At 35.1% G+C, this 24,310-nt stretch overlaps 1 protein-coding gene across 1 annotated transcript in view; it reads right to left on the reverse strand.

The window, feature by feature from the left end:
• Positions 1-24,050, reverse strand: part of LOC144435263 (DNA ligase 1-like) — a 74,552-nt gene extending 50,502 nt beyond the window's left edge. The window contains exons 1-19 of the mRNA XM_078123850.1: positions 24,031-24,050; positions 23,830-23,952; positions 23,200-23,383; positions 22,908-23,067; positions 21,568-21,827; positions 20,480-20,699; positions 19,867-19,981; positions 16,219-16,320; positions 14,783-15,012; positions 14,499-14,563; positions 13,445-13,546; positions 10,601-10,677; positions 7,063-7,154; positions 6,617-6,716; positions 5,787-5,988; positions 4,386-4,664; positions 2,613-2,757; positions 2,100-2,182; positions 829-981 (exon numbers count right to left, since the gene is read on the reverse strand). Coding sequence (XP_077979976.1) covers positions 829-981; positions 2,100-2,182; positions 2,613-2,757; positions 4,386-4,664; positions 5,787-5,988; positions 6,617-6,716; positions 7,063-7,154; positions 10,601-10,677; positions 13,445-13,546; positions 14,499-14,563; positions 14,783-15,012; positions 16,219-16,320; positions 19,867-19,981; positions 20,480-20,699; positions 21,568-21,827; positions 22,908-23,067; positions 23,200-23,383; positions 23,830-23,952; positions 24,031-24,050 — 2,712 coding nt within the window. The remainder of the gene's footprint in view (positions 1-828; positions 982-2,099; positions 2,183-2,612; positions 2,758-4,385; positions 4,665-5,786; positions 5,989-6,616; positions 6,717-7,062; positions 7,155-10,600; positions 10,678-13,444; positions 13,547-14,498; positions 14,564-14,782; positions 15,013-16,218; positions 16,321-19,866; positions 19,982-20,479; positions 20,700-21,567; positions 21,828-22,907; positions 23,068-23,199; positions 23,384-23,829; positions 23,953-24,030) is intronic.
• Positions 24,051-24,310: the final 260 nt, after the last annotated feature.

A 24,310-nucleotide genomic window follows, 5' to 3' on the forward strand; every position in this document is an offset into this window, starting at 1 on the left:
TGCGCACGAGAATGACAAGTTTAAGCCATGAGAAAATATAAACATTACAAAAATGTATGATTGTTTGATTTGGGTTTGACAACACACCTGAGAGTTTTTGCTTGCAGATACCCGGAAGGGAAATTTGCATAATTATATGTTGTGACAATATAGACTGAGCATCAACATCTTTTGCTTTGATCCCACATATTTCCCTACCAATAAAATGTAGTCTACTTCTTTGACACCACAAATTTTGCTGCCAATAATATTAGAACAAAATCCCCTTTTCAGTAAATTTTGAATGTCAAGTTTATGTTAGACAATAAAAGTGGCAGGAATTTGAAAGTGACAATAAAATTTTAACTTAAAAGAGATGAAATTGATAACTTTCCATATTTTGATAGAAATGTTTGTCTGAGAAAAGTACTTGAATTTCTAAGTTTGATACAACCAAATCAATGACTGTTATAACATATTTGTAATGACACTCACAGACACTAATTCTTCAAAACTCCATTACACATCAACAATTGGCCATATGTTAGAAATGATGTTGATAAAAGAAATGTTACGCATTACCAGTAGAGGGCTCCCTTCATCTGATTTTTTCTGGTGTAAATGATTTTATAACCTTTTAAGCCTTCTCAAAGAGTATTTTCATCTACATTTCAAAAATATTGCAATAAAAATGAAGCATAATATCAAACGTAAGACGCCATTACAAAAGTCTGATTATGTGCCTGTATATCCGCATCTCTTTCTTTAACACAGTAGGTACAATGATTTTGGCGCTATACAAATTCTTTTGAATGACTGAATATGAATTTTGGAAAAAGAGAATCTTACCTTACAAATAGTTTGATATTCTTCAGTTTCGTCATCATAACAAGCCAGTAAGTACCCACCATATCCACCAGTACGTTTGCCTCTGCCATGATAACCACCAAGTACAACTACATCTAATGTGTCACCAACTCCTTCTAAATAATCTTTTTTCACCTGTAAATGACAAAGTGGGAAACAAACGCTTCAAATAGTGCTTACATGAACAAACTTTAACGCAAAATATACTTACGGTGTTGAATGTTTGACTATTGGTTTTTACCCCAACACTAGTGACTGGGTGTATGCAAATTAATGTATCCATAGTGATATGAACCTACAGTACAACAACCCAACACTAGTGACTGGGTGTATGCAAATTTGTATCCATAGTGATATGAACCTACAGTACAACAACCCAACACTAGTGACTGGGTGTATGCAAATTTGTATCCATAGTGATATGAACCTACAGTACAACAACCCAACACTAGTGACTGGGTGTATGCAAATTAATGTATCCATAGTGATATGAACCTACAGTACAACAACCCAACACTAGTGACTGGGTGTATGCAAATTTGTATCCATAGTGATATGAACCTACAGTACAACAACCCAACACTAGTGACTGGGTGTATGCAAATTTGTATCCATAGTGATATGAACCTACAGTACAACAACCCAACACTAGTGACTGGGTGTATGCAAATTTGTATCCATAGTGATATGAACCTACAGTACAACAACCCAACACTAGTGACTGGGTGTATGCAAATTAATGTATCCATAGTGATATGAACCTACAGTACAACAACCCAACACTAGTGACTGGGTGTATGCAAATTTGTATCCATAGTGATATGAACCTACAGTACAACAACCCAACACTAGTGACTGGGTGTATGCAAATTTGTATCCATAGTGATATGAACCTACAGTACAACAACCCAACACTAGTGACTGGGTGTATGCAAATTAATGTATCCATACTGATATGAACCTACAGTACAACAACCCACACAAAGGTCACTTACAACTATCCACCGCCACAAAAAATCAACTGAACATCCCACAAAGAACATCCACAAAAAATCAACTGAACATCCCACTAAGAACACCCACTAAGGACACCCACTAAGGACACCTACAGAAAGAGTTGGTAAATGATTTTGTGTAAGACTGATGTGATGACCTGAGATTTAACCCTTGTAATTACATTCAGAAGTCAATCATATCAAGTCTGATATACAAAGTATCTAATTTTAGGAATTTGTTTAGATCAACATACTTACCTTTAACCAGTTATGTGACCGTTTTGCTATTTCATATGTTGCATCTTTATCAAGTGTCTTCACCATCAAACCTTCACAATTACCTGTGAGAATAATCAACAAACACACACACACACAGTTACCTTTTCCAAGGGGTTCCTCAAAACAAAAATTTTGAGACAAGAACGACACCTTACAATATTAAAACAAGTTACAGCACTCCTTCCAGATTTGATGAAAAATTGTTTATTTTCATATAGTTTTAGAATCCTAGAAGAAGAGAGAGAAAATGTGGTCAAATCTAGACAGCGTATGATTTACACATGATTATGTTATGATGAAACTGTCAAATATTGCAGCATAGTTTCAGACACAACCCAAGTAAATTTTGTTTTAACAATTCTAAAGACTTATTACAGTAATTTGGATTTTTGCTTCTTCTGTTATTTGATTTATTTATGCAACTCTCACCTTGTTTTTGTATCTTTTCTATTAAGTTTGTCATAAATGAAAGCAGTAAAAAGTTAGTTATACCTTTGATGGATTCATCCAAGAATTCTGCAATGTCTTCTGTGTTGGATGATATCATTGACTCAGCAAACATGAACTCACCAGGTATCTCATTAAACGACGCCCTCAACAACTCGCGCCGTTTCCTGAACGGTTCACGAACTAAAGACTAAAGTGAGAAGACACAATCAAATTAGAATAAGTTGGCCGTTGATTCAATCCTCGCTGCTGTTTATTGGCGTTATCTTATCAGTGGAGCCATTGAGATCAAATTGGATCATTCTTTTCATAGTTGCTACCACACAACTGTGTTTCACATTCACTTTTGAATCCTTAACTGAACTGGGTCTGAATTCACTGAGGGACAATTACACAATGGTTTTGTTAATAGGGGGAGGGTTTTTGTCCTAAACGAACGATGTTCGATGTTCATTTATTAAGCTTGTGTGACATTGTGCGATCGTCCCTGAGGCCAAGCGTTTTTGCTACTACGTATATAGGTGCATGTTAAGTTCATCTGCTCAGTCACAAATCATACAAGTTCATCTGTTCAATCACAAATCATACAAGTTCATCTATTCAATCACAAATCATACAAGTTCATCTATTCAATCACAAATCATACAAGTTCATCTATTCAATCACAAATCATACAAGTTCACCTGTTCAATCACAAATCATACAAGTTCATCTATTCAATCACAAATCATACAAGTTCATCTGTTCAATCACAAATCATACAAGTTCATCTCTTCAATCACAAATCATACAAGTTCATCTGTTCAATCACAAATCATACAAGTTCATCTCTTCAATCACAAATCATACAAGTTCATCTATTCAGTCACAAATCATACAAGTTCATCTGTTCAATCACAAATCATACAAGTTCATCTATTCAATCACAAATCATACAAGTTCATCTGTTCAATCACAAATCATACAAGTTCATCTGTTCAATCACAAATCATACAAGTTCATCTCTTCAATCACAAATCCATACAAGTTCATCTATTCAGTCACAAATCATACAAGTTCATCTGTTCAATCACAAATCATACAAGTTCATCTCTTCAATCACAAATCATACAAGTTCATCTGTTCAATCACAAATCATACAAGTTCATCTATTCAGTCACAAATCATACAAGTTCATCTGTTCAGTCACAAATCATACAAGTTCATCTATTCAATCACAAATCATACAAGTTCATCTGTTCAGTCTCAAATCATACAAGTTCATCTATTCAATCACAAATCATACAAGTTCATCTGTTCAGTCACAAATCATACAAGTTCATCTGTTCAGTCTCAAATCATACAAGTTCATCTATTCAATCACAAATCATACAAGTTCATCTGTTCAATCACAAATCATACAAGTTCATCTCTTCAATCACAAATCATACAAGTTCATCTGTTCAATCACAAATCATACAAGTTCATCTCTTCAATCACAAATCATACAAGTTCATCTGTTCAGTCACAAATCATACAAGTTCATCTCTTCAATCACAAATCATACAAGTTCATCTGTTCAATCACAAATCATACAAGTTCATCTCTTCAATCACAAATCATACAAGTTCATCTGTTCAATCACAAATCATACAAGTTCATCTATTCAGTCACAAATCATACAAGTTCATCTGTTCAATCACAAATCATACAAGTTCACTTCAAAAAAGAAAGAACAAGAAAAGAAAACTAAATCATCTTCTTCCCCTTAAAAGTATATACCAACTAACAACACAGTTAAAAACTATGAGAAGGAAACAAAAAAAAGGCAAATCTTACCTGCCCATTTAAATACAGCAAATCAAATGCATATACACAAACTTGAACTTTGATTTGGGAGGCATCTGCGTCTTTCCTTTTCCGTGTACTTAACACCTGGAATGGTAAAATCTGATTTTTCTCCTTGTCCCACGCCACAGATTCTGTGTCAATAATACAACTTTTGACATCGTCATGTTTAATTCTAGGTATCCTTGATATTATGTCTGGATATTTACTTGTATTGTTTTCAGAGTTTCGACTGTAGATGTGGATTTCATCATTTTCTAATGTATGAATCTAGGGGAAAAAATATAAGGCAAAGAATGTTATGTCTTTTCAATAAACTAGACAATAAGTGTTGGTACGATATCTTTAAATCTCTCTGCTTATAATGATAATTAAAGCTAGAATGCACCCCCTTTTGACAATATATTTGAAAACCAAAGTTCTTAAGGCTCTCACAAACTTTGTCTTAGGAAAGCTAGCTTCTGGTTCTTTTCAAATATCTGATGATCTAAATCAGTGTCTAACTAGGAATTAATGAGTGTCTAACTAGGAATTAATCAGTGTCTTACTAGGAATTAATGAGTGTCTAACTAGGAATTAATCAGTGTCTTACTAGGAATTAATGAGTGTCTAACTAGGAATTAATGAGTGTCTAACTAGGAATTAATGAGTGTCTAACTAGGAATTAATGAGTGTCTAACTAGGAATTAATGAGTGTCTAACTAGGAATTAATCTGTGTCTAACTAGGAATTAATGAGTGTCTAACTAGGAATTAATGAGTGTCTTACAGAATGATTTTTATACCTGAATCAATATCTTATGATTGATAGTGTCTTATATTCAAAAACTCAACTAAAAACAACCAGAAAAAAATGTTCAATTACTTGTAAAAAGACATTGTGCCCTATAGTTAGTGGTTGATTTAGTAGTGTAGTGACAGTGGTTGATTTAGTAGTGTATAGTGACTGGTTTAAATCTTAGCCAGTAGCTTAATTAGTTTTGAATCTGTCACCATGTTATTTTCATTTACCTGGTCCTCAATGCCTATATATGGTCAATACTAAGGCACACGCTAGGTCATACATTTACAAATGTACACTAATCCAGTGTTCGCCACATAATATTTAACATCGTGTCTCATGAATGATTGTTTTGTGTGCAAATCTAATGTGTTTGGTCAATGAAGGCACTGACATTGGTTCTACTTAGATATTCACAGTATGATCTTGTTGGTTCACTAAACCTGCAATCATATTTTATCATTTTGATAAAACATTGTTGCCATATTTACCTAAACCTAAAATGACAATCCAACATCTATACATACATACCAACAATCCAAAGTTTTCAGCAATAATTCAAAATCTATCTACAATCTACAGAACACTAAAAACACAGTATCATTGTCCTACCTGTGCTCTTTCTCCATCGTATTTATATTCACAAGTAAAGGCAGCGTCTTCAAACCTCCGAAGGACTTCACTGACTCCCTTGGTTGGATGTGCCAACATTGGTTTGAGTGGAATTCCTGGTGTGAGTTTACAGTGTTTGGGTAAATCTTCTAATCCTTGCTCCAACAATGTGGCTAGGATTTTGTTATAGTTGGGCATTTCGCTGTCCCAGAAAAAAACATTAAATAAATATACAAATGTGCACAATAATTATTAATTAAACTTCAATCATATGTTTTATATGAAAGAAAGGAAAAAGAAAAATACTACATATCCATGAAATTTGAAGCAACTTTATGAAAGTGAAATCTATTTCATCATTCAGACACAGAAACCTTCCCCATGCATTGTCCCAGCACAAAATTGAATTGAGCTGTAAAACAGTTAATTCAACATGGTGATGTCTGGACTTAGACTGAATATTGAAAGCCTGTAATAAACTTATGAAACATTCATACACACGTTAAAACATAGGAATATCACTAATTAGACCAAGTGAGTTCACTTGGCTTTCATATTGTTTTAATTTGTATGTAATTTCAATGTTATGATTATCAATCACCTTTTACAACAAACATCTCATTTTTCTATTTTGAATGTCTTATTTTTTTGTTGTAATTTGAAGTATTTTCTTGCCTATCTATTTCTGTAATGTACCTTTCATGTTTTTCTTTTCCTGTCAAACCTCTATTAAAGTAGACTTCCAGCTTGTTATTAGAAGAAAGAAAAAATAGTTAGATAAACAATTCTGTATTTTTATGAAATGTGGCGTAAATGTTTGTATAACATACCAATATGTTGTTTTAATGATTAATGCAGCATCATCTAATTTCTTCTTTAAAGCATCAGATGACAATCCTTTGCCAGCATCTAGTACTTCTGGTGGATATGCTGAGGAAACAGGCAAATTAAAGTGTTTACAAACATCAGGAGTTCATGAAAATGTATAGTATGTTTAGTTTTGATTCCTTCCTAGTTTTCTAACTCCATTACACAAAACTGACAAAGTACAGAAATATTTGTGGTCTATACAAATAAAACACTGCATACATGTACATGTATGTCACGACATAGACTTAAAACTCATTCTACTGTGAATGTAATTATATCAATGTCCATTCATAAATTAATATCAACATGTCACAAAAATAGTTTTAGTTTGTTTTTGTCTTAGCTTAACAAAAGTGATATCACCATTGTAGTATGTACATTTGTGGCTGTATGTTAATTTACTTACACTGAGTGGGTGGTGTAAGAGCTACAGCATTGCCTAGTGCTACCAACACAGACTGTTCTGCCAATCCTATGCGTAATTTACCAGTCAGTGATCTATAAACAGAAAAGTATCAGTCTCCATAAATCTAGTCTAATTGCTACCCTTGGTATCAAATCATCCATACACAAGACATCTTGAGATTTGATGCCATGGATAGCATTAGACTACCATTAAGTCTATTCTATTTAGAGACAAGTCATAGACAGGCCATTTATTGCCTGTACAAACTTGAGTTACACCCTTTCTTACTGTGTACATGTATCTAAAGATACTGAAAGGATAAAAATGACAATGTAAACCTTATTTCTCTGATTCTTCTTTGCATGTAAACCTTATTTCTCTGATTCTTCTTTGCATGTAAACCTCATTTCTCTGAATTTTCTTTGCATGTAAACCTTGTTTCTCTGATTCTTCTTTGCATGTAAACCTTATTTCTCTGATTCTTCTTTGCATGTAAACCTTGTTTCTCTGATTCTTCTTTGCATGTAAACCTCATTTCTCTGATTCTTCTTTGCATGTAAACCTTATTTCTCTGATTCTTCTTTGCATGTAAACCTTATTTCTCTGATTCTTCTTTGCATGTAAACCTTATTTCTCTGATTCTTCTTTGCATGTAAACCTCATTTCTCTGTTTTTTCTTTGCATGTAAACCTTATTTCTCTGATTCTTCTTTGCATGTAAACCTTATTTCTCTGATTCTTCTTTGCATGTAAACCTTATTTCTCTGATTCTTCTTTGCATGTAAACCTTATTTCTCTGATTCTTCTTTGCATGTAAACCTTATTTCTCTGATTTTTCTTTGCATGTAAACCTTATTTCTCTGATTCTTCTTTGCATGTAAACCTTATTTCTCTGATTCTTCTTTGCATGTAAACCTTATTTCTCTGATTCTTCTTTGCATGTAAACCTTATTTCTCTGATTTTTCTTTGCATGTAAACCTTATTTCTCTGATTCTTCTTTGCATGTAAACCTTATTTCTCTGATTTTTCTTTGCATGTAAACCTTATTTCTCTGATTCTTCTTTGTGGATATTGTCAAGTTATGGTATTTGGGATCAACAAGACAGACTGGTTAACGCTCAAAGATAAAATACACTTAAAGGGCCACTGCAATTCTATTTCTTTCTTTACACTAATATGTTCATACTGTCCCCTAATGAAAGGAATGTATGATTGAATGTTGATTCACTGCATGCGTCATATAGAAATGGGAGGGGGAAAATCTGTACCTCCCAGCCTGCTTCCTTCGACTTTTTTTTGTGTTTGCGGAATATGCCGAGCACCCACGTGTTAGGAAAGCCAAAGGTGTTGTTTACATTTGTAATATTACGTCATCCTTGAGGCCAACCTGGTCTTGGTGTTGATAGCCTAGCAGTTCACCTTGGCAGCACCGTTAGTCGACAATGGTTCGACGTTGTGTTTTTGGAGGCTGCAGTAACACAAAGAGTGATTCGATCACCTTACATTTGGCACACATAATGGATATAAACTGAAATTTTAGTCTGCAAAATTTTGTGTTGTTTCGAGCATTATGAACCTATTATTTCAGCCACGGTAAATTCAACACAGACGTGCGTATGTACCCACAATCATTAACTTGAGAACTTGCAAGGTCAGATTGAAATCTGTACGAAAATAGACCACATAAGGTAGAGACACCAAATTTGGCACAGATAATGAATATAAACTAAAATTTTAGTCCTGAAAATCTTGTGTTGTTTCAAGCATCGCAACGCACCTTGCCGGCAGGACAAAGTTCGACACAGACACAACACAGCTACAATCATTAGCATCGACCGTAATTTGACAACTTGCAAATTTCCTGCTATAATATTTATTCAATATAATTGTGCAAAACACGAAAAATTACACTATTAACCCAGACTTAATTCAGAAAAGTCCCAAACCTGAATGTCAATATCACGTCCGAGGTGCTAGATGCTAGATGTGGACCTGGGTTGAGTTGCCTTCACCAAAGTGCATCAAGCATGTAAGAGTTGCATTCATTATACACTACAGTGTGGGCCTATTACAATTCCGGGAACATGATGTAGGCTACCACGTCATGTCAAAACACACTCCAATACATGCAGATCACAGTAACAGCATGTGAATTTATGAGTATTTAGGTAGAAAGTGACAGAACAGTGATGTGCAACATGACGAACCAGACATGATATTATGCGAGCATTTGCGTTGGTGCATTGCTGCTCACAATACTATAAAGATAACACATCAAAATGTATGTACAAGATACACATGGATAATATACTGCATGTAAACTCTATCATCCTGAATATTGCCTTTTAGTATGACGAACTGTTTCCATTTACAACAAAGTCAACCTCCACGAAGTGAAGAAGCCAAAGCTAGCAACTTTAGGTGCAATTTGTATTATGTAACAAAGGACACGTTGCGTCGCCGTCGCTCAAACATTCTTTTTCGACGTGTCACTTTGCTTAGAAAGCACTGGAGTGAATTGGATACCGCAGAACACGACTACACAGCAACACATTGTAAAGACATACTAGTACAGGACACTGTAGAAGACAACTTTAATACCAATTCTTGTTAAAAAGTCTGTTTGATCTTGTGTAGGTGGCCTGTTAAGATCATCATCGCCGGAACCACCTGTCGAACTTTCATTTGTACCGTCCGGTTCAAAGGAATAGGGTTCAATAACCTAGGCTGTAATCCTCTTCACTTGAAAAATCTGAGGAACATTCGCCGTCCCGTTCAAAAGATACAGTTTCTAGAACTTGTTGTTGTGACTGAGCCTCCATAGCAATGCATAGGAAGGTGAAGTTCAAGGTTATGTGTTCCTACTATGACGACATAACATGAATGCTTTCATATGCAAATATAAATACTCGCTAACGAGATTTTCACTATTTGTGGTCACTTTTTTCTCCTCAATGCTATAGAAATGTGTTGAGTGGCTATTTTTTATTGATTTGATGAAAAGTAAAAAATAGAATTGCAGTGGCCCTTTAATAGGATACTTGTTATAATTAACAATCATCCTTGAAACTATGGTGATTTCTTTGATGATGTAATAAACTTGTCTATGGAGCAAACACAATGCCACTCACTTGTACATTTGTACATGTATGCTTCAAATGAATGATAATTGTCAACTAGTGAGATTCAATGAATGATAATTGTCAACTAGTGAGAATCAATGAATGATAATTGTCAACTAGTGAGATTCAATGAATGATAATTGTCAACTAGTGAGAGTCAATGAATGATAATAGTCAACTAGTGAGATTCAATGAATGATAATTGTCAACTAGTGAGAATCAATGAATGATAATTGTCAACTAGTGAGATTCAATGAATGATAATAGTCAACTAGTGAGATTCAATGAATGATAATTGTCAACTAGTGAGATTGAAAACTGAAAAAGAGTGTATCCTTGCCAGGCATGTACTGGTGTTCAAAACTGGGTGAAAATGACAATGCAATGATTCTTGTATTAACAATAACCTGTCTTACCTGATAAGATACCTTGCTTCTGAATGGCGACATGCCACAAACATACCCTTGATTTTATCGATCTTTCTAGACATACACTGTGGATATGAAAACAGACAAAGTTCAGGACTATGATACTTTCGATTCATTACAGAACAGTGAGCCATGATAAAACAGTGGGAACGCAGGTACGTGATTTGACCGTTAAATGCAATTGCGCAGGTTTTTTGCGCATGTTTACTAGTCACAAGATGGTCTAGACTGGAGATTGACTGGTGAGTACTATCACGTTAGAATCTGCCCGTATTTGAGACATCCTGCATTTGTAATGTTTGTGTACTAGCTAGATTAGTACATCCATAAATTCTCATTGGTTTTATGTAGATATTTTGTAAATCTAGGTTGATCTTGATGTTTTGAATTTAATCCTACGAAAAGTTTTATCACCATTTACACAAATCAAATTCGTAATTATTGGGTCGATATTCTGCGTTAACAAATGCATCCTAAAAACAACTATGAATGATATGCCATACATGTATATCCAGGTATACTTTTGAGTTGTTTGTTATGCAATTTGTGAAATTTCGCTTTGGTTCACAACCTTTCCAATGGTTTAGTGATTTGGAAATTCGGTGTTGAAAGTGTGAGATGACCCGGCATGTGGAGATGCACAGTATAAAATGAAATTCGATTATCAAATTTTCGATTTAATAAAGATAGAGAAATTGTATATTGCTCATCATATTTTTAATTTTGCTGTTTCTACCTATAAACTAGACCGTCACACATCGGATGTGATGCAAGTTCACCTATTCATAAATTTTAGTGGCATTTGCTATAAACCATAATAATATTGCTACTGTGCATCATATGTTGGAATGATTTCATGCTAAAATTATCCATTATCAGTAATTCCCCGCCATTTCCGATCATCAATTAATCTCCAACTTTAGCAATTATCATGTTGGCTCTCAGGGGGAAAGGGCTAACAACATAGTTATAAAATCTGACATGTCTCCATCTTTCTTTTTCTTCCTAGAATAATGGTTAAATGATTCGATTTCGCATTTACTAACATGCCACTTCATTAAAGTGTGTGGCCCAAACTTTAGTATCACATGGTATCAGTGATGTTTTATAATAAAGGGTTATGACTGATGACACACTGCTGTTGATCATCTGTGGAGAACAATAGGTATGTTATATTTTTAACTTGTCCACATTCTCTGGTTTAATTTATTTACTCTCTGACTGATAATGATTTTAACTCCTTGATTCCAGCTCAGTACCAATGTAGAACAACACATTTATTTTCATATTCATTAAGTAAAATGAGCACGGGTAGACGCTGTTACTCTGCAGCCATTTGCAAGTTACAGATGGAATTTTGACAAAAATTAGTACATGTATGGGAAAATATGATTATATTGTTGCAAATGAAGGATTAATAACATGGGGTCTTGTTATATTCAGTTCAGGTGTATACACAGAATACATGTACAAGACTAAAGGCTATTGTCAGAGGAGAATATGCAGAAACTGTTAATAGACCAGATATGATTGTGAAAGTGTATGTGATATTGATGAGGTAGATAATGATGACATTTGTATGAGATGGTGAGGAACTGAATGAGTACAATATAAGTGCAGATATATCTTAGTGATTGGAATTTTGATGAAATAGAATTGCTTGATGAAGGAATAGTGTTGCGTAGAAATTACATAAACTTTATGCATATGATGTATCTTGACATTTTCCTGAGATATTTAGACATTGAATCCATGATATTTGCAATCTGTTACTTTATGTTACATGGAAGTAGAAGAAATGAAAATAAATATGTCCTAAAATAAGTATATATTTACTGAAGTATGTTTTTCAAAAGCATTGCATTATTGAGCAATATTTAAAGTAGAGATGTGTACATATATGACCATAATTTCTAAATGTATAAGATTTAATAAAGTTGTTTATATCTTTAAAATGTGTATTTTGTATATTATATCAACAAAGAATTCTAAGACACACCATCCTATTCCCAGTACAAATTATAAACATGCACACAAATAATTTTGTGCATATATACATCACCCCAATTTTCCCTTACCTAGTAATTCTTGTGTCCATTGGAGTGTAATATTGAATAAATCAAATAGTATATCCTATTTCAATTAGTATTGTCCACAAAACTTGTGGTATAAAAAGAGAAGATTGAGCAACAAATAAATAAATGGTAATAAAAGTCATGCACAATGATGTAAAGAGAAAAAGAAAGTGAATATCTGAACATTCGACGACTGTTGAAGAAACGTAAGAAACATTTAAAGGTCGTCGTTGGGGATGGTTTCAGGTCAAATATCGAGCTTTTAGGTTGAATATTTAGCAGAATTTATTTAGCCCCAATTACTATCTATTAACACTTTCGTCCTAAACAGTGACATTACTAAACAAGTACACGGTTTGAAGTCAAGACAAAATTTGTTTTTGGACGCGAAAGTTTAACAATGACAATATCATGTTGAATATGTAATGAGTTAACACTGTCAGCAACCGTGGTACTTTGACATCGGATTCTCATTTTCACTCGGTATGAAACATGTGAAATCATATATTAATACATGTATAAGTTCACAATTTACTGAATCATACCCTTTATTCATGTGAAAAGTAGTAAATTTTGATTATTTTGTGAGAAATTCCATAATATGGGGTCACAAGCATATTCAAATTTTAATGCGTGTAGACCCCCCCTCCTGCGAAGTTTAATAGGCTCCTATTGTTCTCCGCGACCTGCGTTCCGACTGAAAATGACATTACAGAAGTTAAAATTGTAAAGTCATAATAAAAGTGAATTCACTCACAGCATTTCCAGTCATTCCTGCAATTTCTTTTAGTTTTGTGAAGACACCAGACACCATTAATTTTGGTGGTGCAAACATCGTTCTCTGACTGCTACGGCTTGACTAATAGTAAAAAAGAACAACAAACAGAATTGAACATGAGAATGTATAATTTTCTTTTGTTCATAACTTTTATAGTGGTGAGTACAGGGTTTATACAAGGTTTCAGAGGAGACTGTAGGTTCCATCCTATGAAGTCTTGTAGACAATACAACAACACTGACAAAAAATTAATCTCAAGCAATTCTAACCATTACTACATATGTACAATGATTCCTTGCATTGGTATGTTTATAATATTGGTATATCATATGCATTGCTGTGCAATATCAAACCATTATTGCATATTTGTTGTATACAAATGAACATGATGGTTTCATACAAGAAATCAGATAATTTGAGGACCTGTATATTTTTTACAGAATTAGCAGTTTCTGACAAACTTGTTACAGTAATAATAAGAGAACTTGTGACATGTGAGTACAGGTGTGGTTAACATACAAAATGTACTGCAAACCTGGAAAATTTCACTAAAGACCTATTTTTTGTTGGAAAACAAAAATGCCAAAATAAGTAGTGTCTTATATATAAACACACTGTACCAGTAGTTAGGTAATCAGTGACAATAGTCTGAGAACTACCTGAAGATGGTAAAATTGCAAAATTTTCTAGTAGCAAAAATATCTAGCCTTACAATATTTGAAATCATGCTTACATTGTTTTTAGCTGCAGAGACTACAGCAAGCAGGCAATGCAAGTATCCAAATTACACATTGTAAGTCCACATACAAGTACACTGATTATGCCATACATTTGTCATTGGACGGACATAACTGTAGTTGAACATAAGGCAACATTTTTGCAATCCAAGATTTTAACCAACAAATCCAACATCACACCCCGTCCCCCGATTTGACTTACCTCAGCAACAAATCCAACATCACACCCTGTCTCCCAATTTGACTTACCTCAGCAACAAATCCAACATCACACCCTGTCTCCCAATTTGACTTACCTCAGCAACAAGTCCAACATCTCCCTTCTCTGCAGTATCAGCTTTGATCTTCTCCAAACTACGTCCTGAAAATTATGACATGAGTTAGGTATACTATCGGTAACAATCTTTCAGCTGACTCTGCAAGTTGTGCAGGATAAGAAAAATTGACCAACATAATTTCAATATCAGTTTATCTCTTCACTCTCTGTAAATTATCTAAATAGTTGACACTTCTGAAACATAAAAATCTGAATGAAAACTACATTGTATGGTAGACACTTAAAAGTTGAACTTTGACCCACCTGTTGCCTGGGCAATTGCTTTCATTAACAATGTTTCTCCTAGTCCTAACTCTAGTCCTTCATAAGCTGGTGCCAGTTTATTTAAACAGAGATACACACAACACAACAAATCATCTGGAGATAAAACTATCACCGAACGGAAAAAATTACTCAGAATATTAACAATCTTAAGTCTTGCAGAGATGGCTTCTATAGCTTCAAATGTACGGGCTAGAGCTAGGTACGGCACCCTGAGGAAGGAAAAGAAAGAGTCACAAAGTTTGACTTTGGTATACGCCTTTTTTGTAAAATATTTTGAGTTTTATACACCTACATGTACGTACGAAAAGACGGTATTTCATCATCTGGGTAGTCAAGCACTTTTTCAAAACAACTATTTCAATCGGAACAATTACATCAAGTTTTTGATTTTCCTATTTTTACAGACAGGTTATAGCTGTACAATTACTGGCAATGATAAAATAGGTGTTTTTCTGAGTATACTACGGGTAGTATACATGTAGATACATGATTGACACCCAACAAAATCCTACACTATGTTGGCATTGATTTACGTTGATATATATTGCAACGAAAATGAGTTTTTGTTGAGGGTAGTTTAGGTTTAAGATGTAATGGATTCGCACAGGATTTTTGTATCAAAATAAATATCATACAATAATGGGTATAGAACATTTACCTGATTTTAAAAGTAATTTTTGGACAAGATTGCTGCTAGATCAGTTGTACAAGTTATAGTAGTCTAACATTTGGCCCTCTCTAACTTCCATTATATCTGTCAATGTCTGCCCTCCTGACAAGTCATAGTATCACTGTATGTCAATCATTCCATATACATACTTTTGGTACAATATCTATCTCATATTTTACAGCCCATTCAATTTACTGTTCACTGACTGTGATACAGTCCATGCAATTTACTGTTCACCGACCCTGATACAACCCTACACAAACCAATGAGAAACTGTACATGCTTCACTTTACAATTGCATGCAAGATCAAATGACTACAGTTTCTGGTGACATTTTGTATAAATGAAACAAACTAAGGTGTGCCACTATGCAGACATCAAAGCATTGTTGCCTGCATGACTGCGTCTAGTTGCAGCATGTTGCCTGCATGACTGCGTCTAGTTGCAGCATTGTTGCCTGCATGACTGCGTCTAGTTGCAGCATGTTGAAATGGTTTATTTCACAATAAACAAAATGTAGCAAGAAATTGTTATCTTGCTATCTTAAAGAATAGAATATTGGTTTCCATGTGGTTGTATCAAACAGAGCCAGTGAATGGTTTCCACGTGGTTGTATCAAACAGAGCCCGTGAATGGTAACTTGAAAGGGGTTGTAGGTAAATTTAGAGACAATATGGAGTCACTGATAAATGACAAAAATGAGATACTGGTGATTTAGGTAAAGTGATACAATATTTGTACTTACTTGTCACCATGTTTCCAGCATGCATCATTAATAGGATGATAGTTACTCTGTGCAGGGTTGTAGATAGTGTCTTTACCAGTAGATCTCTGCATTCCAAATATACTATGGATAGATAAAACACAAACAATTGAAATATCACAAATGTAGAACAGTGTACATCACTTTTCTTTCTTTCCTTTTTTCACAGCTGACAAGTTGGTACAAAATCTAACAGAGTTGCCCCTGGTTTTAGTTCTCCACCATAATTCTGGTACAAAGTATGGAAAATGTTCAATTATACCAGATTTTCATACTCTACCACAAGTTTCTAAACATTTTAGCAAAAAACCCCTCATAGATGTATGATTCAACATGTCCTATTTCTGTATATATCAGCCAACTAGACATCTGAATGTCAAATCATGGCAACTAAAAAACAATTTTTTTTTTGGCTAAGGTGCATGGCAACAAACAACCAAGTGTTTTCAGCTAAGGTGCATGGCAACAAACAACCAAGTGTTTTCAGCTAAGCTGCATGGCAACAAACACACAAGTGTTTTCAGCGAAGTCGCATGGCAACAAACAACCTGGAGTACACAGTATAACTTGTATTTTTCCCTGAAATCCCCACCTGGAGTACACAGTATAACTTGTATTTTTCACTGAAATCTCCACCTGGAGTACACAGCATAACTTGTATTTTTCACTGAAATCCCCACCTGGAGTACACAGTATAACTTGTATTTTTCCTGAAATCCCCACCTGGAGTACACAGTATAACTTGTATTTTTCACTGAAATCCCCACCTGGAGTACACAGTATAACTTGTATTTTTCACTGAAATCTCCACCTGGAGTACACAGCATAACTTGTATTTTTCACTGAAATCTCCACCTGGAGTACACAGTATAACTTGTATTTTTCACTGAAATCTCCACCTGGAGTACACAGTATAACTTGTATTTTTCACTGAAATCCCCACCTGGAGTACACAGCATAACTTGTATTTTTCACTGAAATCTCCACCTGGAGTACACAGTATAACTTGTATTTTTCACTGAAATCTCCACCTGGAGTACACAGTATAACTTGTATTTTTCACTGAAATCCCCACCTGGAGTACACAGTATAACTTGTATTTTTCACTGAAATCCCCACCTGGAGTACACAGTATAACTTGTATTTTTCCCTGAAATCTCCACCTGGAGTACACAGCATAACTTGTATTTTTCACTGAAATCCCCACCTGGAGTACACAGTATAACTTGTATTTTTCACTGAAATCTCCACCTGGAGTACACTGCATAACTTGTATTTTTCCCTGAAATCCCCACCTGGAGTACACAGTATAACTTGTATTTTTCCCTGAAATCTCCACCTGGAGTACACAGTATAACTTGTATTTTTCCCTGAAATCTCCACCTGGAGTACACAGTATAACTTGTATTTTTCCCTGAAATCCCCACCTGGAGTACACAGTATAACTTGTATTTTTCACTGAAATCCCCACCTGGAGTACACAGTATAACTTGTATTTTTCACTGAAATCTCCACCTGGAGTACACTGCATAACTTGTATTTTTCACTGAAATCTCCACCTGGAGTACACAGTATAACTTGTATTTTTCACTGAAATCCCCACCTGGAGTACACAGCATAACTTGTATTTTTCACTGAAATCCCCACCTGGAGTACACTGCATAACTTGTATTTTTCACTGAAATCTCCACCTGGAGTACACAGTATAACTTGTATTTTTCCCTGAAATCTCCACCTGGAGTACACAGTATAACTTGTATTTTTCCCTGAAATCTCCACCTGGAGTACACAGTATAACTTGTATTTTTCCCTGAAATCTCCACCTGGAGTACACAGTATAACTTGTATTTTTCCCTGAAATCCCCACCTGGAGTACACAGTATAACTTGTATTTTTCACTGAAATCCCCACCTGGAGTACACAGTATAACTTGTATTTTTCACTGAAATCTCCACCTGGAGTACACAGTATAACTTGTATTTTTCACTGAAATCTCCACCTGGAGTACACTGCATAACTTGTATTTTTCACTGAAATCTCCACCTGGAGTACACAGCATAACTTGTATTTTTCACTGAAATCTCCACCTGGAGTACACAGTATAACTTGTATTTTTCACTGAAATCCCCACCTGGAGTACACTGCATAACTTGTATTTTTCACTGAAATCTCCACCTGGAGTACACAGCATAACTTGTATTTTTCACTGAAATCCCCACCTGGAGTACACTGCATAACTTGTATTTTTCACTGAAATCTCCACCTGGAGTACACAGTATAACTTGTATTTTTCCCTGAAATCCCCACCTGGAGTACACAGTATAACTTGTATTTTTCACTGAAATCCCCACCTGGAGTACACAGTATAACTTGTATTTTTCACTGAAATCCCCACCTGGAGTACACAGCATAACTTGTATTTTTCCCTGAAATCCCCACCTGGAGTACACAGCATAACTTGTATTTTTCACTGAAATCCCCACCTGGAGTACACTGCATAACTTGTATTTTTCCCTGAAATCCCCACCTGGAGTACACAGTATAACTTGTATTTTTCCCTGAAATCCCCACCTGGAGTACACAGTATAACTTGTATTTTTCACTGAAATCTCCACCTGGAGTACACAGTATAACTTGTATTTTTCACTGAAATCCCCACCTGGAGTACACAGTATAACTTGTATTTTTCACTGAAATCTCCACCTGGAGTACACAGTATAACTTGTATTTTTCACTGAAATCTCCACCTGGACTACACAGTATAACTTGTATTTTTCACTAAAATCTCCACCTGGAGTACACAGTATAACTTGTATTTTTCACTGAAATCTCCACCTGGAGTACACAGCATAACTTGTATTTTTCACTGAAATCTCCACCTGGAGTACACAGCATAACTTGTATTTTTCACTGAAATCCCCACCTGGAGTACACAGTATAACTTGTATTTTTCACTGAAATCCCCACCTGGAGTACACAGTATAACTTGTATTTTTCACTGAAATCCCCACCTGGAGTACACAGCATAACTTGTATTTTTCACTGAAATCCCCACCTGGAGTACACAGTATAACTTGTATTTTTCCCTGAAATCCCCACCTGGAGTACACAGTATAACTTGTATTTTTCACTGAAATCTCCACCTGGAGTACACTGCATAACTTGTATTTTTCACTGAAATCTCCACCTGGAGTACACAGTATAACTTGTATTTTTCACTGAAATCCCCACCTGGAGTACACTGCATAACTTGTATTTTTCACTGAAATCCCCACCTGGAGTACACAGTATAACTTGTATTTTTCACTGAAATCCCCACCTGGAGTACACAGCATAACTTGTATTTTTCCCTGAAATCTCCACCTGGAGTACACAGCATAACTTGTATTTTTCACTGAAATCCCCACCTGGAGTACACAGTATAACTTGTATTTTTCACTGAAATCCCCACCTGGAGTACACAGCATAACTTGTATTTTTCCCTGAAATCCCCACCTGGAGTACACAGCATAACTTGTATTTTTCCCTGATATCCCCACCTGGAGTACACAGTATAACTTGTATTTTTCCCTGAAATCTCCACCATTATAATTCTTTATCATTCATTAGATTTGTAATGGTTTTACGTACTTTTTGACTGTTTTTTCTTCTTTTTTAACATTTTTATCTTTATCTCTTGCTTCATTTGATTCCTTTAAATCTTCCTTCACAGGACTATCTTCCGACTTCTTGGTTTTACGAGGTGCTGGTGATGATTAATACACATTGTTTTCATCAAAATTGATATAATGGTTATTTAAATATATAAACCAATTAACATGGTTAACAGACATTAATAAAATCAAAGACTGTATTGATGGATTGTATTACATGGCAATGCCTGACCATGACTTTGCTACTTATATACAAATAATAAGATAGAACCTTGAGTGGATGTGTTGACAGTCATCTCACCTGACACACAATTAACATACCAATCACAGAGAACTTTCAGTGAATGGTGTTGAGTCATATCACCTGTCACACACTGTTATTACTATTTCAGGTAGCAATGGCTCACCTAATAGATACATGTGTTGTGTTACCTAACTACATTGGAGGAGAGGCAATCTACACATTAGGAAATCATGTGTACAGTGTTGTGTTTAGGGACAATCACAACATGTAACAAACGCTCAATAAATGTACTTTGTTTGGATTTTTTTTGAACTACAATGTACATATCTAATCTGAGGAATCTTACCAAAGAAACTGTGCATGGATGATTTCATTTTCTCACTCTTCTCTGCTTTTTCTTCCTTTTCTTCTTTCACTACAATCTTTTCTGTTTCCTTTTCCTTCTCAGATTCCTTCTCACTTGAACTGGTTTCTTCAGATTCTTCCTTGACTTTAGATTTACCATTGGCTGTTTTCTTGCTCTTTCTATCGCCTGGTGTTTTAGATTTCTTAGCTTTGGCTGTTTTCTGAAAATATAGTAAATAGAAACTAAAATCAAAATGCTGTAAAAGAAAATTTGGGATTGAAGAAAAATATAGAGAGTTATACATAACTAACATGTTTTATCAGAGCTCTTTCTGGCAAGTCAATGGAGTAATCAATCAATCAATCAATCAATCAATCAATCGATCAATGTTCTCTTGATTTTCAACAATATTAAAAGACCAGTAACACCTCTAGTTACAGGCTGGAAACCAGGAAGGATAGGTTGGCTGTTTTGATATGATGTTACTGGTTGGAAACCAGGAAGGGTGGACTGGCTGTTCTGATAAGGTGTTAGCGGTTGGAGACAAGGAAAGGTGGGATGACTATTCTGATGTGGCATTACTGGTTGGAAACCAGGAAGGTTGGACTGGCTGTTCTGATATGTGGACTGGCTGTTCTGTAATAGTATCACAAGTTGGAAACCAGGAAGGTTGGACTGGCTGTTCTGTAATGGTATCACAAGTAGGAAACCAGGATGGGTGGACTGGCTGTTTTGATACAATTTTGCATAAGAATTAGCTGGTCCATTAGTATTCATGGGGCATATACATATTGCATTAGTGTGTTGAGAGGATACTGTCAAGAATAGCACAGCACATGTCTGAAGTTAGCTCATTCATTCAATGTGTTCCCAAAATCTGTACCAATGCCATTGCATGATCACATCTCTAACCCAAACAAACATGTGACACCCATGATTATACCTGTTTGGTTGCATAATGTGTACAGAATAGTTATTCCCCTTTGTGGTTTACAACATTTGGGGGAATCAGTTTATTGAGCACAAGTGTCTACTATGCAATAAAGTTAAGAGACACTAAACATCAAGTTAGACATAAGCAAACAAACCTCTTTTTCAACTTTCTCCTTTTCTGCTTCAATCTCCATTTCTTCCTCATTCTCACCATCTTCCCTTTTAACATCTTTCTTTTCAACTGAATCACTCTCAGAACTCTTTCTCTTTTTACTAAATATTCCTTTCTTTCTAGGTTTGTCCACCTCCATCTCTTCCTTCTTGTCTTTCTTTGCTTCACATTCTTCCTGTGAAGTCATACCGTTGTCACTGCTCTCTGTTTTATCAACTCTTATTTTTCTCATGTGTTTTCTTGCTGAAATTTAACAAACAATTTCATTTCGGTTACAGTTATTATAATTTTGTCCAATTTTGTATTATTTGTATTTTGTATCTAGCTTAGCTACAACTGGGATATTTGTTTTCACCAAAGAAATATTCATTTCAAATTTGCCAGTGACTTATAAAAAGACATTGTCTTTATCAATTAGTGGTCTACTAGTATATTATCTGTAGGTGGTGTAGTGATAAGTTTAAATCTTGATCGAAAGCTTGGTTTTGAATCTGTGGCTTTGTTAAAACTGTACTAGATGTAACTGGAGTATCATTTTTTGATCAGACATTGAACTACAATACATTCACTGAAAATTGTTAAAATACAAATTATTAGACACTGTACATGTTAAAAGTGGTCAATATTATCCACAAGCTGTACAGAAACAGGTTGAAAATGTGATCGCTGCTGATGCAGACCCCAAAATCAATTTGATTTGATTTATTGTGTATACAACTACATAAATATGTATATATCCACAGGTGATGCAACACTGTTCAGTTTACGATATTAGGAGTCAGTTATTATATCTAACAAAACATTTTTTTTAAAAACCCATTCCAGTTGCAGCCAGTGCAGCTTTAAATAAAACATGGCAGTCATGGGAATTCATTGCCTGCCTCATGCCAAAATTTTGATGATGTTCAAAACGTTTCACTGTTGCATTTCTCTGTTAACAGAAGAGACTTGGAAAAGGAAAACAATTTCTATCAGTGTGTATTAAGGTTAATAGACTGAGAGTATAATCAAGAATAACAGAATAAACCTCAGATTGTTTCACCATAACAACTTTTCAGTAGCAAAGACGTTATAATCACCCTGGCAGAAATCATGATTGAGGTTACAATGTTGCTCCTTAGAAAAAAGCTCCAATCAGTGAAAGTCTATGTCAATTTGATGGACCACTAATACAGCAATTTCTTATGGCACACTAAAATGTGGGTGTGCTCTTCTACATTACTCCGTGGAGATTCAAAAGAGAACAGTTTTTATCAGTTTGACACAGCAAGGTTTGTCTTTCATTAGTGGGCACATCCTTCATTTTAAAATGTTCACTCTTACCAGTTTTCCTCAGAGGAATGCCATCTGGTGATTTAGTACTATATGTAAATTTCACAGGTGCAGGTGATCCTATTTCATCATCATCATCATCATCATCAGCTTTCTTCTCTCCATCTCCACCAACTTTCTTTTCTGGAGTCTTTTCAGTTTGATTCACCTCCTGAAAATTGTTCAAATTTATTTGAATAAAATGAATTTTTTTTGTTGGGGGGGGGGGGGGGGTCCTGAACTGGGTGTGACATTGTGCAATCGTCCCTAAGACAATGCATAAAATATGTGTGATGTTACAAACCTGTTTCTCTTCTTGTTGAGATTCAGTTGTTTCCATAACAATATCATTTTCCTCTTCTTCTTCATCATCATCATCACTCTCGATAATTCTTCTTGCCTTCTTCCTTGGTGGCTGCAGTTTTACAGGAGAGTCGGCATCTTTGCCAGGTGAACTTCTATTCTTAGCAGTCAGTGGGATTTTTCCTCTATCAAATACACAGATGAATATATTTTTAAGTCTGTTTTCAACATAATCTCCCAAGGCTAAGGAGATGTTATGGAGTGATAATTGCACATCATGCCTACATTGAAACAAATGGTATACGAATATGATTTCAGATACAATCATACATCCTATATCATACTAGCCATACTTGCAGTAAGTTGGGACTTCATTGGGACTACTATAGTACTTGCAGTAAGTTGGGACTTCATTGGGACTACTATAGTACTTGCAGTAAGTTGGGACTTCATTGGGACTACTATAGTACTTGCAGTAAGTTGGGACTTCAATGGGACTACTATACTATTGCATAAGAATGTACCACCCAGTAAACAATGTAAAAATGTCATAAAATAGTACATTGTACTATTTCACATTTATAGAGATGAAGTTAGTACTTGTAGTATTTCACATTTCACAGTTACTCACTTTGTTTTGTTAGGTTCAGATTTCTTTGCCGACTCTTTCTTAGACAACGACTTTGGTGTGTTGAGGTCATCCTTCGACGTCGAATCATTCTTCGATTGTGACTTCGCTGGACTGAAAAATGAACTGAAATCGGAAAAAACAATAGTTTAACTGTACATATACATGTCATTTCAACTCTTAAGGAAGCTGAATCATACTTACGCTATAGATCGCTGTGGCATTTTGGTAATTACTGAAAACACTGCTTCTGAAGTGCGGTAGTCAACTTTCCCGCCAGTTAGATTATTAGGGTTGAAAGGTTACAGGTCAGATTTAGGTCAAATCTGATTTTGTTCTCCTTACTTTGAGGGCGCTGTCGTTTACCTCGACAGATGATCGATTGAAATCTTTACAACTTTTAAGTTTGGTTTGGTTTTGAGGTTTGATTTAGTGTTGAGGAGTACGCGTAGATGTGTACATTTTGCCTACAAATATTTCCGAC

The sequence above is a fragment of the Glandiceps talaboti genome, chromosome 5 (assembly GCF_964340395.1).
Source record: "Glandiceps talaboti chromosome 5, keGlaTala1.1, whole genome shotgun sequence".
Lineage (NCBI taxonomy): Eukaryota > Metazoa > Hemichordata > Enteropneusta > Spengelidae > Glandiceps > Glandiceps talaboti.